Consider the following 15,008-nt stretch of genomic DNA (forward strand, 5'->3'; position numbering starts at 1 on the left):
AGGGCAGCCATCTACCGAATCGGGTGAGTGCATGTTGATCTCAAGTGCGCTCGCGCGGTGAAGGTGTGCCAGCGAGGACGATGAAACGGCATGACAGACCGGCGGGAGGCGATAGGGAACCCCTGCATCTGCGTCTAGGTGGTTACTGGAAGACGCCAGTCTGTGGAATGTGTGGACGATGCCAGGCCGATCGATTCTTGTTTTGCTGGGTATGGTCTGTAGTTACAGCCAAGGCACGGGATGAGAAGCTAGCAAACCCAATTAGTTGCCAGAAATGACGCCTGTTTACCTTCATGATGGTCGATTTCAATTAAGTACATAGGGTGGGAACGAACAAATCAGACAGAGACGAAGACAGATATGGAAAACACACAACGTGGAAGATCCAAAGGTCTGGCCAAGTCTCCGCTCAGGTAAAGCAGGTGGTGCAGCTTCAGGGCTGACGCTGAAAATGAGGGCAGGTGGATTAAAGGTGCGAGATATCCGCTGGTACGTAGCTTGGCGACAGATGGGGCAAAGTCAGGGGTAAATGACCTGTTTGGCCAATAAAAGAAGAAGAAGGGGGGAAATGGGAAAGTTGGCCAGCCAGTCGTCTAATCCAGATGATGGATGGGATGCCCGTGGATACCTTGCAGCAAACCGCCATGAGAAGAACACTGAGAAAAAATCTCAAACCCCCCTAGCCTCGATTCCAACCAGGGGAAAGAAGGAGGAGGGGGCACGCACTGGGCAGGGACCAACGGTTTCTGGGGGAGGTGAAAGAGGGCGCCGGGGCTTCCTGCTGGACGATCTTCACTGTTGGGTGCTCCTGGCAGGTACCGTTTTAGCAAGAGGCGCGGTCTAGACAGGTGAGTGTACTCGGCTGAAATGGACTGAGGTGGGTCGAACACACAAAAGCTCAAGATACGTACCGATGAGAGAGGTGGGACGGTACTGTGATGCTTGCAAAGATGCACACTGTATGTGCCATCAGAACACTTTTCTCTCTTGACCAGGACCTCCATCCTTCCCGCCGATGTTCTTACTACGTTGTAGACCAGGTCCCCCCATCCGCATTTCCTATGTGCAATTGTGATCGTTTTATTGGTGTTGGTAGAATGTAGTATGAAATGGCCGTTGGGCTGCCATACCTTCACAGCACTGCCTTGTCGAGCCTGGTTCATTGGCAGCGATTGATTCTGGGTTGTTGCTACTCCGTACGTACATATGCTTTCTATCGGATGCCCACAACGAGTCGATTTTAAATTCACCTCATTTGGTATTAGCGCGGAGACAGGATTACGCACCCAGGAAGCCAAGTCCACTTTTCCCTTCTTTCACTGCTTCCTGCCTCATCACTTCCCCCTGCCCGCCCCTCTCACTGTCCCTTCCAGTGCCCCTTCCCGCCTGGGCCCAGTCCACCACCACGTTTGCTGTCTCTCTCGTCTCAGTGAACCTACCACCCTACGTGCCTACCCAGGGGATCCTGTGGCCCCCCTTCCCCATGGCATCGCTCTTAATTCCCGCTTGGCACATCCTCTTAATTACCCAAAGCCCACTGTGCACTTTAAGGCACGCTACGCTGGCCAAAGTAGCAGCACCTACCAGGAAGAGGCGGCAGCACCCAGCATCCCATACGTACTCACGCACTGCAACTGCATTGCACTGCCTGGCCCGTTCAGCACACACCAGGAACCTGCAGCGGCCCTTGCAACATTTCCATTTTGTGACAGTCCAATCTGGGTGGGAAGGCCCTGCTTTCCTCCAACAGTTCCTCAGCTGGTTGTGTCTTTCGTCGGGGTCTCTCCTCTTTTATTTCCCATTCTTTCCCCCCCGTCTCATACCTTCCACTCCTTTCAACCCATTTCCTAACAACGGTTTTACGGCAGCCGTTCATTAGTCGCCCAGACCAAAAGAGCAAGAGAGAGGGAGAGGAAGACACTGGTTATCGCTCCGTCGAGAACGACGCCTGCGCTACCCAGGCTGACCGAATAACAAACACTACCGCTCGTCGCCGCAGCGCACGACACGAGCGTAGCGCCCGACAAATACCATACCAGCCCAGGCCAATCCAAGCAAACACAAGTCCACAACCGGGGGCCTGACGAGAGACGGCGCAGCAAGACCACCACAGAAGAGGAACAAAATACATAATAGGGGCCGAATTGCATGTCGACACGCGATCGGGTACCACGAATAGCTCGCCCATTAGTTCCTCGTCCATTGCCCCATAGTCGACCTCGATTAGTCGGCTGGTTGCTTTACCTCGCCCGGCGAAGCATCCGTACCTGAAGAAAGGCTTCCTCTTGCGGACGCCGACTCGAAAAAAAACGACGCCAACCCACGCCTTTTCGCTGGTCTAGCCTGCCGGCCGGTTCGACTTTGTACCTCGTAATCCACGCCGCCCGCTTCCTTCTTGGGCCAACTAGTCGTTGCCCTTCATTTCGCGCGTTCGACCGACAACAACGCTCGCCCCGTGCGGCATTCTCCTCCCCGTAGCCTTTGCTGCCCCTTACAACTGTCGTCTGTTTCCTGGCGCTGTTCGACTTGTCCGCCCGACTTAGTTTTCCATTGTTTCTTCCATCCTTCATCCTTTCACACTCTCCGATTCCTCGCTCCTTCGACTTCGATTTCTCCCTTTCTGCCTTGCAAATTCGCGACAGCAATTCACTGCCGCCGTCTTACATTCAATCACGAAATAACAATCACGTTACTTCCTACCACTCTTCTCTTTCTCCTTCCTTGAAAAAGAGGCTGCCTTGCTGGACAACCCTCTGAAACGATCGACTCGCTTTCGAGATACCGATTATCCACGCCTTAGCTATCAACCTAACTTTCTCCCCGGGGCCTCATCCAGCCTTCCTTCGCTACCGCCTCGGCCCCTGTGATTCAATCTGACGCACTACTGAACAGCGAACTGCCAACAACACCCCGGCACGTTTCTTTTTATTCCCCCACGAGCCCAACCACCGGTCACTCCTTTTCTTAGAGGAATTGCATTCCCACCAGCCACGACAACCCCCTCGCGGCATTCGAATTACGTATCACCCGTTGGATCACCCAGCGTCTTGATCGTCAAATATTCAGAGCTGTTTGCTCCGATTGTTTAGGTCGCAGCAGACTGAAGTCGCCCGACTCGTTTTTTGGAATCCTCATTTCAATCGAGAAACACTCTCGATACCTGCCTCCAGGCATCTAATTCCGCACTTCAACAAACCCCAACCGTTTTCCTTATGCCCTCTTACGGTTCTCTTCATTCACCATCATTGCGCAAAATGGAACAATCACGGGTTCAGTATGGGAGAAAGGGCATTAATCTGGGGAACATCATCGGTGACCCCTTTGCTCTAGCCACAGTCTCCATCTCCATGGTATGTCCGAGCCAATCCAATTTATTCTCGAACCGATCTCCTGTCAAGCCAGACACTAACAGTATTCATAGCTTGCATGGATTATTGCATTCATTAGCTCTATTATCGCTACAACACAATCAACGAATAATACGGGACCATTCCCCGCCTTCGCATGGTGGACAGCCGTTTACATGTTTTTCCTCATTGCCGGCGTCTTCGTCGTCGTGGCATCCGATACGACACAAACCTACCATGTCGCTCTTACGGGATACTTGGCCGCTGCCCTTTCCTTGAATTCACTCACCATCCACTCCCTCATCTACTCTCCCCTCGGCGCTCGCCAGGCTGCTGGAGCTGGTTTCATACTGATGGCCATGGTCACCGTACGTTCGCCGCATGGCTCTCAATGGGATATTGCTAATATTTTGCAGATTGTGTGGATCTTCTACTTTGGCTCTGCTCCTTCAGCGAAGCCGCGTGCTTACCTCGACTCCTTTGCTCTCCAGAAGGAATCTGGAAGCAGACAGATGATGTACGGCGGTGGCAGACCCGAGACTTCGACCTCGGTGCAACCTCCCCAGATGTACACCTCGGCGCAGCTGAACGGCTTCGAGAACCCGTCCCCAGTGCAGGGCATTGCAGCCGGACCCCGCGAGTCCGCCGTAGCGCCAACGTTCACCACACCTGGGCCTCAAAAGACACCAGACCAAGAGGTGGTGCCGCCCACCGAATACCCTTACCGCGCGAAGGCCATCTACAGCTACGAGGCCAACCCCGACGACGCAAACGAGATTTCGTTCTCCAAGCACGAGATTCTGGAGGTCAGCGATGTGAGCGGAAGGTGGTGGCAAGCACGCAAGGAGACTGGCGAGACGGGTATCGCACCCAGCAACTACCTGATCCTGTTATGATGAGCTCACGAATTTCATTTCGCCGTTGGGAGAAGAGGGGAGCTAAAAATGACCATAAGGGACACTGGATGGTTTCGCACTCGATGTTTGTTGGAGTATATTAGGGTCTCTTGTCCGGGATAAAACCGCCGCCTTGTTTTTCGAGGCCTGAGCGGCATGCGTATATCCGCCGAAACGGCCACCTTTCTTCTACTTGTCGTTTTTACTTCTATCCGCCCACCTCTGTGTGCAGGCTTTCCTCCCTCGTACCTTTTTAAGTGCATGTCATTGATGCGCGCGCAGAGGGATGGTGTTCTTTTTCTTGTCTGTTTTTATTTTTTCTTTTACTGGGACGGGTCACGAGCAACGGGTTTGGGTCATTCGGATAGCTATGATAGCTCGCAGTTGGGATACCCATGCATGTTGGTGTTCCCCTGCTGTGTATAAATGGCATTTGCACATATCAATTTCGCAATAAGTTCTTTTTGAAGCTGTGATGGTGTTTACTGGCCATTAGGCTTCATCGTAACCCAGGCAGGTCTCGACCTGCCACTGTCTTGCTTTCTGTTCTCTGCTTTTGTGCCGTAGCCAAGTCCATCGCCCGTCCTCTGCACCCGTCAATGATGCTCCCTAGCAGAACTGTACCAGGTGGCGTTCCCATCACGCGATCTCTGTTCCAACAGCAATGCGAGAGAAGGGCCTCGACGTCGACCAATCATTTTGATCGCGGCTCAGAATTTCTGTTCCAGACGTCGCATCATCTGTTTTCGATGTCGGCTCAAAGTCCACGAGACCCGGTCTCGCCAAGCCACATCGTCCCAACTCCTCGCGTGGCGCTTGGTAATAGTCTTCCCACCTTCGTCATCGGGTATCATTTACATCATTCCGCAAGCGGCCCTTGCCCGGTCCGGGAAGGCCCCTCCCCCCCAGGCAGTCTCGGCTCAAGAACGAGAGAGCCTCTTTCGGAAGTCCGAAGTCTTCAACTCCCCATTGTTCTTCATGTGCTCTTTTCTCGGTAGCTGTCCGTTGTCTCAGGCCTTGTCCAGCCTCTTCCTCAGCTCCCTCTCCTTGGTCAGGACCTCCAGTTCCAGCCTCTCGACGCTGTACTCTAGAGCCTCCCTACGCTGCCTCACGGCCCTGGCCCGCAGCGCGCTCTCGCCAGCCAGAGCCTTCCTCTTGTCTCCGGCCTTCTTCTTCTTCCCGTAGCCCTCGTCGTCGTCATCCGTGGGTTGCGCCAGACGGCCCTGGAGAAGCTCACATCTCGCTTTCAGGGTCTCGATGCGTCTCTCCCTCCGCGCGAGCTGTGCGTCCGCGCGGTCGAGGAGAAGAGCGATGTAGGGGCCGATTTCGTCGCGCAGCGAGGCCTCGGCGGCTGCGAGCGTGGGTTGCGGGATGAGCTCGAAGTGTCGCGTGGGACGCAGGACGGACGCGACGCGCGGTAGGTCGGATACGCCTGTCTCGAGGGTCTCGACGGACGATTGGAGGAAGTTGAGGGAGGAGCGGAGGGAGGCTACGCAGTCTGCATATGTTGCTGCGTTTTGGGCTGCTGACATTTTGTTCTGTTGCCCCTTCTTTTTCTTTTTCTCTTTTTTTTCTTTTTTTGGCTTTGTTCTTCTTCTTTTGGGGTGCTTTCGTTGCTTGGGGTTTTTTTTGTTTACTTTGTTTACCCAGGCCGGTCTTCACTCGGAATGTGTCGGTATGGAGATGATGGGGGAAATAATTGAGGGTATCCTTGACGTCAGCGGGATGGTTGTGGCGGTTTAGCGTGAAGCGAGGAATGCGGCCGGTGTTGCTTTGGCGGTGGGTGGTGATGACGGGTGTGGTGTTGAGGTTGGTTTCCCTTTGTTTTGGGAGGTGTTGTTGGTGGGGAAGGGACCGATGGAATTGGTGGTCTCGTTCCCACGTTGTTTACTGGCCCCCCACTACAGTGGAAGGGACAGGGGTTCCCTCTGTGCACGGACCATCTTGCGAGATAGCTGTGGTTTGGAAGGTGGGTGTTCGTCGTGGAGGTTTCACCTGATCTTCGACATTGGTCTGGGGGACTGATTCAGATGACTTGGATCTGTGAGTGAAATGGGGGGTTTCTTATGGATGACTAGATATTCAAGGTGCGATTCAAATTTTGAGATAAGAGATAAATGGGGGGGGGGGGGGGGAGTACTGTCGGGGGTAGTGGCGTTGGAGTTGTCAATTGACAGAAGCAATGCTGCAACCGTTAGGAGCTGAGATCTTTAAATGGATGAAAGGTTTCTGAGTAGTTCAGCTGTGGTTATTTGGAATAAGTTATTGTGATTCTTTGTGAATTGATACCTGCCCAGTTCAGTGTGGCTATTATTGCTTCTTCAAAATAAGCTGTCACAGCCCATTCAAGATCAAAAATGTCTAACCATTCACTACCAAAAAGAAATATCAACTAGAGACACTTAAAACCGGTTCTCAGAAAATAAACGGCTCTAGAATCAACTTTGACTTAGTCGAAATCAAGCGAGCCTACCCAAAGGAAACGTTCTACGCTTTTCTCCTCGACCTGTAGCCGAGCCGAGTAAGGTACAACAGTCAGAGGATTCACAGCCGCTCCACCACCCACGACGGAAACCAACGTTCAATATGGTTCATGTGCACAGATAGACGTATTGAAATCTGTTTTATTAGCCCTGATAACCGATCTTGATTTAAGGAGGGCAAAGTTACATGATAGTTTACAAATTCCAAAACTAGCCTGAAATAACACTTTTGGAAGCGAACGATATCGTCAAGGAATGTCGGCTTGTCCACATGTACCAATCGTACTATCGCGCAATTAACATACCAAAGCAGTATTTCACTTCTTTTCTCCCGCAGTAGCATCCTTCCATGCTTAGTGCTTACACCTCGGGTCATGTCAACGAGTCTCCCCATTTTTCGGGATACAGACGGTGGAATGGTTTCCTTTGAAGCGTGTCTTCTCTATCGTTTTTCATCTCGGCATCTATATGGTTCTTACGGGCATCACAGCTCTGCCAGGAAGCTAAGTCGGAAACAGCAATGTTCAACCTACTGGCAACACGGGCTCTTCTCTTGGTCGAATCGGCGGATTCTAGAAATTACTTCAATCGGCGAATGCGTTCGGGAGCTCTATTAAAGTAAAATCTAAAGCCTGCCTGATTCTGGACGGCGTAGTACTCGTCTGACTTCAAGCAGCTTTTGAGTTGGTGAGGCACGCACCTTGTCTCTTCCCTTGGCATGTCTTCCCATTTTTATCTCCTCGCTCAACAAGGCTATGTCTGGAGATTTGGCGACCAGGACTTAACGACATATTTGCCTTAAACCAACAATGATGATTGATTTTATTTCCGGTAGTATCCAAGAGAAATTGCCCTACCCTTAAATCTAATAAGAAGCACGTGGATTGCGAGTCCCACTCCTTACTATGCAAAAGGCGAGTAAGCTTTTGGGCATACTTACATACTACTTAACCACCCTTGAAGTGATAACATAGCTTACTATTGATGATGGAACACAGGCCTTCTTTCTCGCAAGGTCGACGGGAGTCTTCCCGATGAAACAAACGGTCCTGCATTAAATCCGTTCTAGGTGCAGCATCTTCACTGCCGTTGCCGTTCGCATAGGAGCTTGCATAGGCCTTTTCCATGCACTGGCCTCTCGTCACGCAAGCGGATGACTGCCGGCTGACTTGGCGGAGATGACATTACTGGTGGGTTCCCAATATCGTCCGGAACTCAGTTAGGAACCTTATCGTAACGACACATGCTTTCGGACTTCAATGCGGCGCGGATCAGCCATCATCCGCGTACCGATGCATAGTGCACTCATCTAAGCATGTGGCTAGATGAGTTCTGCTGACATACCTCTGGTGTCTAAGCGTCATGAGTGAACGCCGCCTCACGCTTCCCCTTTACTGGTATACTAGGAAGCGGAAAACGCGCCGTGGCGGATACAAAAAGAGAATTGAAGCATAATGAAACTCTCGAATGCCGGAACGAACGCCGCGAAGGGGTTCGAGAAGCACAAGACCGTTATTCGTCAGCTATTTCTGACCGCCGTTGTCATTTTTTTCCAGACGTGATTTCATGGCCGCTGGTCTTGTATTCTATGTTCCGATTCTTCATTTTTTTTTTCTTTTTACTTACTTCATGATATGTTCTAAAAGATTCTGAGTCCGAATACCTAGAAGAAAACATTGCTGATCCAAATGCGACTGCCCGGTTGACAGCTTTGAAAGGTAATCTCGACATGTAAGCAAGTGTAAACTACGCTCTGCCTTTGAGAGGTATCTAGCAAATCACGTATGTGCTGATGCGGCATCTCCAGAGCACAGAGGCTTTGGTTAAAGTAATTCCACTGGTTCCGGCAGCATTTAGGTAGCTATGAGTCTTAAATCCGCCCGGGCTTTGGTTCTCATTGAGTACGGTAGCATCTCAAGCTTCTACATGCAACAGCATTCACATTCAACAACTTTGCGTCGGCGTCAATCCTGAACCAAAGAACTAAGGTAGCCTATTGCGGATATGACCTTGTTTTCGGTGCTCGCAGTGTAACGGAGGTGGAAATACCGTTGCGAGGTCTTGTCGTTGCATTAGCGCTTGCCGAGTCTTACCTAAGTTTGCGGGTGCATCGGAACCGTCGATGAAGCTTTTCTGGTGCATTTAAGGTGTAAGTCGGCATGTCCGCTCCTGTATACCGCTCTTGCGGGCACCGAAGCGCAATGCAGTCTGACAGCGTAATTATATGTAAGCAGCCTGCCTGGTTGTCCAATCACTACGCATAATGTAATCGATGCCTATGCCAATGCTTTTCCATTTGGGAAGGTCAAGATTGGTGGGTTGTTGTTTGCTTTGGTTACTTCAGCAGGAGTCGAACGCCTTGATCTCGCAAGGTCTGCTGACGCTTTTGGTACGACTCTCCGAATCGGGCTATCTCGTTGGGCGAGGTCAAGTAAAGTTCCGGAAGGTTGAGATGATAGCCTGAGCTGGCCAATGCTTCAATGCCTTGGGGTGGCGTTTTGGTCAATAGATAATCGTAAGGATGCAATCCCTTGGTGATCCAGCCCCCAAAACCACTAGTGAAAAGAATTTCGAGCATTTCTTCATCATTTCAACGCCTATGACAGACATTTCATCGATTGTACCATCAAATCAGGCTGCCGTGTTACTCACAAAATAAGGCCGCATGGCGAAAGAGACACAGCACGGATGCGCGCGCGCCCCAATATGCAAGTCAGCTTGGGGCTGCTTACCTTGCCGAGGCCACGGACGACGTCTGATTTAAATGTCGCCCATGCCCGCCCACTGAAACAAGCGCAAGGACAGATATAAGATGCAGTATTTCAACAGCGGTCTATATACTGCTCATGATTTCTCTTTCTTGACTACAATTACCATTTTCAAATTTTTCAGTGATTGTTCAGCGAGATACCCACAACTGCTTTCATAATGTTCGCCAACTACGTTAAACGCGCTGAGGATGCACCTGCAGCTTCTGCCGTAAGTAACAATTCTCATCATAAAAGTCCTTGTTCAAGGGTTCCAGACTCACCGCCTCATAGACTCCCGCGCCAGCTCCTCCGTCTGGAGGCTCAGATTCTCCTATGAGGATGGGTGGCCCCGCAACCACCGCCGTCGCCATCATCGTGGCCGTTTTGCTGCTCTTGGGCGTTATTCTGATTGCAATTTCGGAACACAAGAAGAAGAAGAGAACAAGTGCCAGGGACAGTGAACAGGCGTTGGAGCGCTGGGAGGCGAGACAGTCGGTGGCAAGCTTTGAAACTGTTGACGACTTGAAGGAACCGCCGCCAGTGGCTACAAACATGCTCCAGGGAAGGCGATTTTTATTCCTGTCCAGGAACCGATGAAGTGAGGTTGGGTGTATGAAATATTGGTGCCTCAGTAGTCGTTTGGGAGAAACGACTCGTTAACTTATAATATCCGGGTCTTGATATAGGGCTTAACATAAATTGAGAGTGAGCTTTTTAAATATGCTCAAGTATGCCTTATTATGTGATCGAAAAGTCAAACTGTTGCTCTGGAAGACCATGAGATGGATGCCAATCTTGTCAGACTCGTTATAACCTCCCAGCATCTGAACAGAAAGCAACATGACATTTGAGTTTGTGATTTTCAGGACTAGGAAGTGCACCACCTTGTGTCATTCTAATATAGCTATCCATGCCTTACAAGTGCTGTAATAGTCATAATACTGGCTTGTGTGGTCGCCTGGCCGGTCACCCGGCTAGGCGTCTGTTACGTGGGGACCGGCAACCTTCTTTCGCAGGTGACGGCTTGGGAAACAATACTTCTCCCATATACTGTGAGTTTATCTCTGGTACAGACAAGCTGCGCTTAAATACTATTAGGGGCCTTCTAGTTCATGGGATGTACCAGATATCGCATTTTGGCATGGCTAATGATGCACACAGGACTTAAAAGGACCCCAGTGGTTCCCTTCTCGACTGAGATTTAGACCAATAACAATGAACTTTAACTTCATCTATTAAATTTGCACTTCAAAATCACTCTCCTGCAGCTATACAAGTACCATTCCCTCGAGGTGTATTAGCGTTTAATTTTTGTACTGACTCCATTCTGTTTCTATTCGCATTTGCTTCAAAGACCATGAATGGATTACCTCGGACAACAAGTCTAGCAGCTCAAATACATGCCCATAAGATTCGAAGCTAGATAGGGTAAGAGGTGCCTAGATGATTTGGAGGTTATTTTGGGTATGTTCATGAGCAGCTTCCGGCCAACCACATACCACACCGTATTTTCTTCTAAAATCCCATGTTCCCCGAAAACTGATTGAAACATGATCAGAGTTTGTAGAGTGAAAGACTTTGACGCTTCACACCGAGAACCATTCAATAACATTATTGTATACAGGCGTGGAATTCAAGTGTATTCAAAGTTGCAAGTCTAAGTAGACTTTAAATGCACTTTAGGTTACCTCTTCGGGTAAGTATTCTTGACGTAAGAGTTAATAGTCTTAATTGCATCCAAACCCAGCCTCTTTGATATGACTCAAAAAAGTCTCTAACTTTGATAGTAAATGTAGCAGAAATTCTCGAGTTTGAGATTTCTTTTTGTAAAAGCATTATTACTAATAGTAGGTGCTGCGACTCGTATCGTGTCGGGTCCAGTAGTTGGTGTAACCAATGTCGAAGCAAGTAGTGTATTCTTCGTTGGTTTCCTGGAACATCGATACCTGCTTAAGTTGCGGTGGCAAATAAGACTGGATAAGTATAAAATTACTTCGTAATACGATAACACACGTATGAGAACTTGGAGAACAAAAAGGGGATAACTGAATTTAATTACTATAGGAATTCGGAGTTTTTTTCTTTCTTTCTTTTTCTTAAACGTTTCCCTCTCTCCATGGCTAGACCCCACTATCTGGAATTGGAGAGACAGTAGTTTACTATAATTTCTAAGATTTGGTATTGTCTGTCATCCGGGGTCATCGGGCTGATGGGGATGGGGCCCCAAGCTTGTGTCTCCTCACATGCTTGAAATATCCCATATGAATAGTGAGCTTTGTAATCCCCTTTTTCCCTCCTAGGTATTTTCCTCTAGTAGTAGGGTCAGTATGCTGATCTACTGTTAGCACCGATCTCAAGATTTATAGTTGCTATAAGATCTGGCCCGTTCCGCGGAAGCCTTCCCAATTATTCCGTATTGCATAGCCGAACGCATAAAATTTATCTGCATATTAGAACTAATTATATGGCTTAGTAAATTATTATTCACCTAGGTTTGGTACTGACACTATATAGTGTTTTGGTAATTGCCTAGCTCACCCCTACTCCATCCTGCTCACTCCTAAATACCTTAAGTATCACTTTAGTAATATGAGAGTAACTAATATGAGATAACTAGCTAAATGAGGCGATCGTGTTTGAATAATGGAGCGAGCATTTACTTAGGTGATGCGGCTAGATTACCCGCTGCGTTAAGGTCGTATGCTCGGAATGAGTTGGTGCCTAAGGTGAGCTGCGTTTCTTTTCACATCATGGAACTTTGCATTGTGCATTTTTGTTAATAGTTATATTCACCAACCACGCTGCTCAACCAAAAAACCACCACCTCAGTCATGATCTTACGCTTAAAAGTGGTAACTCAAAGGTGAGCGGCTGAGTGAGGCAATTGCACCTGAACAAGAGAGTGGCCCACCATACGACAGTTAAATGAAATGAGAATAATCTAGTATTTTCCTCCATGCTTCATGGCGACTGAGATTAACTAAGACCTCCACTTGCACGTGCTCGTTGGAAGTAGTCTAGAACCTTTTGTGTTAATGATATTCATTTTAATTTGATGAAGTGGAGTGATTTGCCTACCTACATCCTGAACCGGCATGTCTAAAAGGGTTCCGAGGAACTGCTCGAAACTCTAACCGAAACGAACAAACCCCTTTCACCATCCATAAAAGCCCGGCTTAGGCTGGGAGACTATCAATAGAATGCTGAACCCCCTTGAAATCCTTGAAGTCGACATCTCTGTCAGGAAAGTGACCGCCGTCGAGCACCGCCTCGACCATCCCGTTCCGCCCGCCCCAAGTCTCCGTGGCAAAAGCTCGAATTAGATCTGTTCCATTGAGCAAGGAGTTGGACGTCCACAACTTTCCATCTCGCACCCAACGCTTGTCGAGCCAGTTCACGACCGGCACGTTCTTCTTCATCAGCTCAAAGATCGGGCGCGGACAGGTGGCAGTCTTTCCAGCAAGTACACCTGCCTCTAGGAGAGGCATGGCGCCGCCGCAGATGGTAATGAACGCGCTGCAGTGATCAAAGGTCTTTCGAATGAATTCGACCTCAGCGGGGCTGGTCTTGTAGGTAGCGTCGTGCGCGCCCATGAGGGCGATGTCCAGGGGTGGACAAGTCTCGAAGGAATCCTTGGAGGTATTAGCTGTTTTCCTTATTGTTTGAGGAAGACAACAGGTATGGACTCACAGTGGGTATGATCTGAGCTCTGCTCTTCATCTTAGCCGGTTGCCCATCTTCCGTAACCCAGTGCAGCTCTATGTCGAGTGCATCCTCTTTCATCTTGTCGGAGACTTGCATGAAACTGAGAGATTCTTTGTCTGTCCATGCAAAAAACTCGAAAGGGGCTACGTCAAGCATCTCCGTGATGCTGGGATGCTAATTAGTGGAGAGACAAAAGTAGGACTGATATGCATACCCCTTGGTCAAAATGACTCCGGCATGGATCCTGCGATTTGGCTTTCTGAGATCGAAAGACATGCTGAGAATAATGTGCAGAGGTTTGAATGACGGGTCTGGTTTAGCTGTTTAACAATGGGTTAAGTATTTTGTTGTGTTGTGGGTGTTACTTTTCTGATAGTATTGGCTTCTATTCGCATCTTATATACAAATCATACAACTTATATAACGGAAAAAGAGTGAAGGATCAGGAAATGCCCATTGTTCATTTCCACTGATGTTTCGTGTAAGTCCCGTTCCGAAGCGTATACATCCGAGTGGGTCCGGAGGTTATGACTAGTCCGGACTTTAAGCTCTCAAGCGGTACCGACGGGATACTTTGGGTCCGAGCTTGGACCGGAGGTACGTTCTAGCCCGACCCTCTTTAATTCTAGGTTGGAACCAGCGTTCAACCCGGCTATAATCTGACCTCACATCTACCCAAAAGTCATTGTACCTAGTTATCGGTTGTTTACTATAATTCCGTCGGAATGCAGTTCGGATAAAAGAGGCAATAACGATGTTGCACAACCGGACAAATCAAGCTTGATTGCGCATGACACTCCTCTTGTAGACGGAAACGCTCTTATGTTTACTTTATTTGCGGCGGCGCCAACTCCTATCCGCCTTAAAAAGTCAGGTGGAAAAGCTCATGAGGCTTTCCACTGTTTCCTGAAAAACGAGTTGTCTTCATCTACTGGCTTCAGGAGATGCAAGTGTGGCAAACAACATTGATGCGATGGAACTGGTGTTGGCGGACAATCGATCGTGGAAGTATGGGAAGAAATATGGGACCATGAGCAGTTGGTTTCCACTGTCATCGAGAAATTTACCACTCAGGTGCAGTTAGCACAAAGGCATGCCAGGGTGCTGGCCGCCAAGCCAGCGCACTTGTCATGCAGAAGTGTGTTCCTTACAATATCAATGTCCGGTATAATTTACCTGTGAAAAGGTGCTGTTTACGCGTTTGAATATTGTGGTCGATGAATCACTCGATATACCATGATAAGATAAAGATTACTAAACATATCTTTGATCAGGCATATATGTTTCAGCTGTGTGGAAGTTCCTTTCATGAGTAGCTCCTTCCTGCTTGGCATGCTGCGCAAACCGGTAAAGGGACTAACTGGAGCTTAAATTTTAAAGTTGGAAGGTGCCAGGAAAAACAAAACATAATCTTTTTCACTGATTATGAATCGGCTAGTGTATTTTACAATGCAGCAGGATGAGAGGTTGACCCTTTGCCTGGAATATGTCATGTCGTTTCCTGAAATGTGGCTTGCAGTTGCTGCGAAATGTGCTTCAGCCGCAATTAGCTTGACCCCAGGCGTCTGGTCTACAGGTTAACCAACAAAATATATTTCATATTTGTTTGTGTATAATTCAAAAGTTGATCGGGAACTCATGGTTGGACGTTTTGGTTCCTAATTCTGAGTTCATTTTCACAGTGATGTAATGAGACAGTGCATCACGTGTCCGAGAAATAATTCTTAACTTTATTATTCAAAAAAATGGGATGAAAGCTATTCTTTTTTTTTTCCCCCCTCAATTTACGTATAATCATTGTGGTTTGGCTGCAGAAGTTGCGGCTTT

General features: G+C 48.7%; 5 protein-coding genes across 5 annotated transcripts; 2 read left to right on the top strand and 3 right to left on the bottom strand.

The window, feature by feature from the left end:
- Nucleotides 1-3,212: 3,212 nt before the first annotated feature.
- CTRU02_206898 (SH3 domain-containing protein) lies at nt 3,213-4,243 on the top strand (the record flags this gene model as incomplete). The annotated part of the gene is made up of 3 exons (XM_036733625.1): nt 3,213-3,350; nt 3,422-3,715; nt 3,764-4,243. 3 exons carry the CDS (start codon nt 3,213-3,215, stop codon nt 4,241-4,243), a joined length of 912 nt encoding a protein of 303 aa, XP_036574656.1.
- A 1,010-nt stretch (nt 4,244-5,253) lies between these two features.
- On the bottom strand, nt 5,254-5,775 carry CTRU02_206899 (DASH complex subunit SPC19; the record flags this gene model as incomplete). The annotated part of the gene is made up of 1 exon (XM_036733626.1): nt 5,254-5,775. The coding sequence occupies one exon, from the start codon at nt 5,773-5,775 to the stop codon at nt 5,254-5,256; it is 522 nt and encodes a 173-aa protein (XP_036574657.1).
- Nucleotides 5,776-9,809: 4,034 nt separating this feature from the next.
- Nucleotides 9,810-10,073, top strand: CTRU02_206900 (uncharacterized protein; the record flags this gene model as incomplete). Its single annotated transcript, XM_036733627.1, has 1 exon — nt 9,810-10,073. One exon carries the CDS (start codon nt 9,810-9,812, stop codon nt 10,071-10,073), a length of 264 nt encoding a protein of 87 aa, XP_036574658.1.
- A 1,071-nt stretch (nt 10,074-11,144) lies between these two features.
- CTRU02_206901 (uncharacterized protein) lies at nt 11,145-11,312 on the bottom strand (the record flags this gene model as incomplete). Its single annotated transcript, XM_036733628.1, has 1 exon — nt 11,145-11,312. The coding sequence occupies one exon, from the start codon at nt 11,310-11,312 to the stop codon at nt 11,145-11,147; it is 168 nt and encodes a 55-aa protein (XP_036574659.1).
- A 1,340-nt stretch (nt 11,313-12,652) lies between these two features.
- CTRU02_206902 (dj-1 family protein) lies at nt 12,653-13,457 on the bottom strand (the record flags this gene model as incomplete). The annotated part of the gene is made up of 3 exons (XM_036733629.1): nt 12,653-13,108; nt 13,167-13,347; nt 13,396-13,457. 3 exons carry the CDS (start codon nt 13,455-13,457, stop codon nt 12,653-12,655), a joined length of 699 nt encoding a protein of 232 aa, XP_036574660.1.
- Nucleotides 13,458-15,008: the final 1,551 nt, after the last annotated feature.

Source organism: Colletotrichum truncatum (assembly GCF_014235925.2).
Source record: "Colletotrichum truncatum strain CMES1059 chromosome Unknown Contig_0004, whole genome shotgun sequence".
NCBI classification, from domain to species: Eukaryota; Fungi; Ascomycota; class Sordariomycetes; order Glomerellales; family Glomerellaceae; genus Colletotrichum; species Colletotrichum truncatum.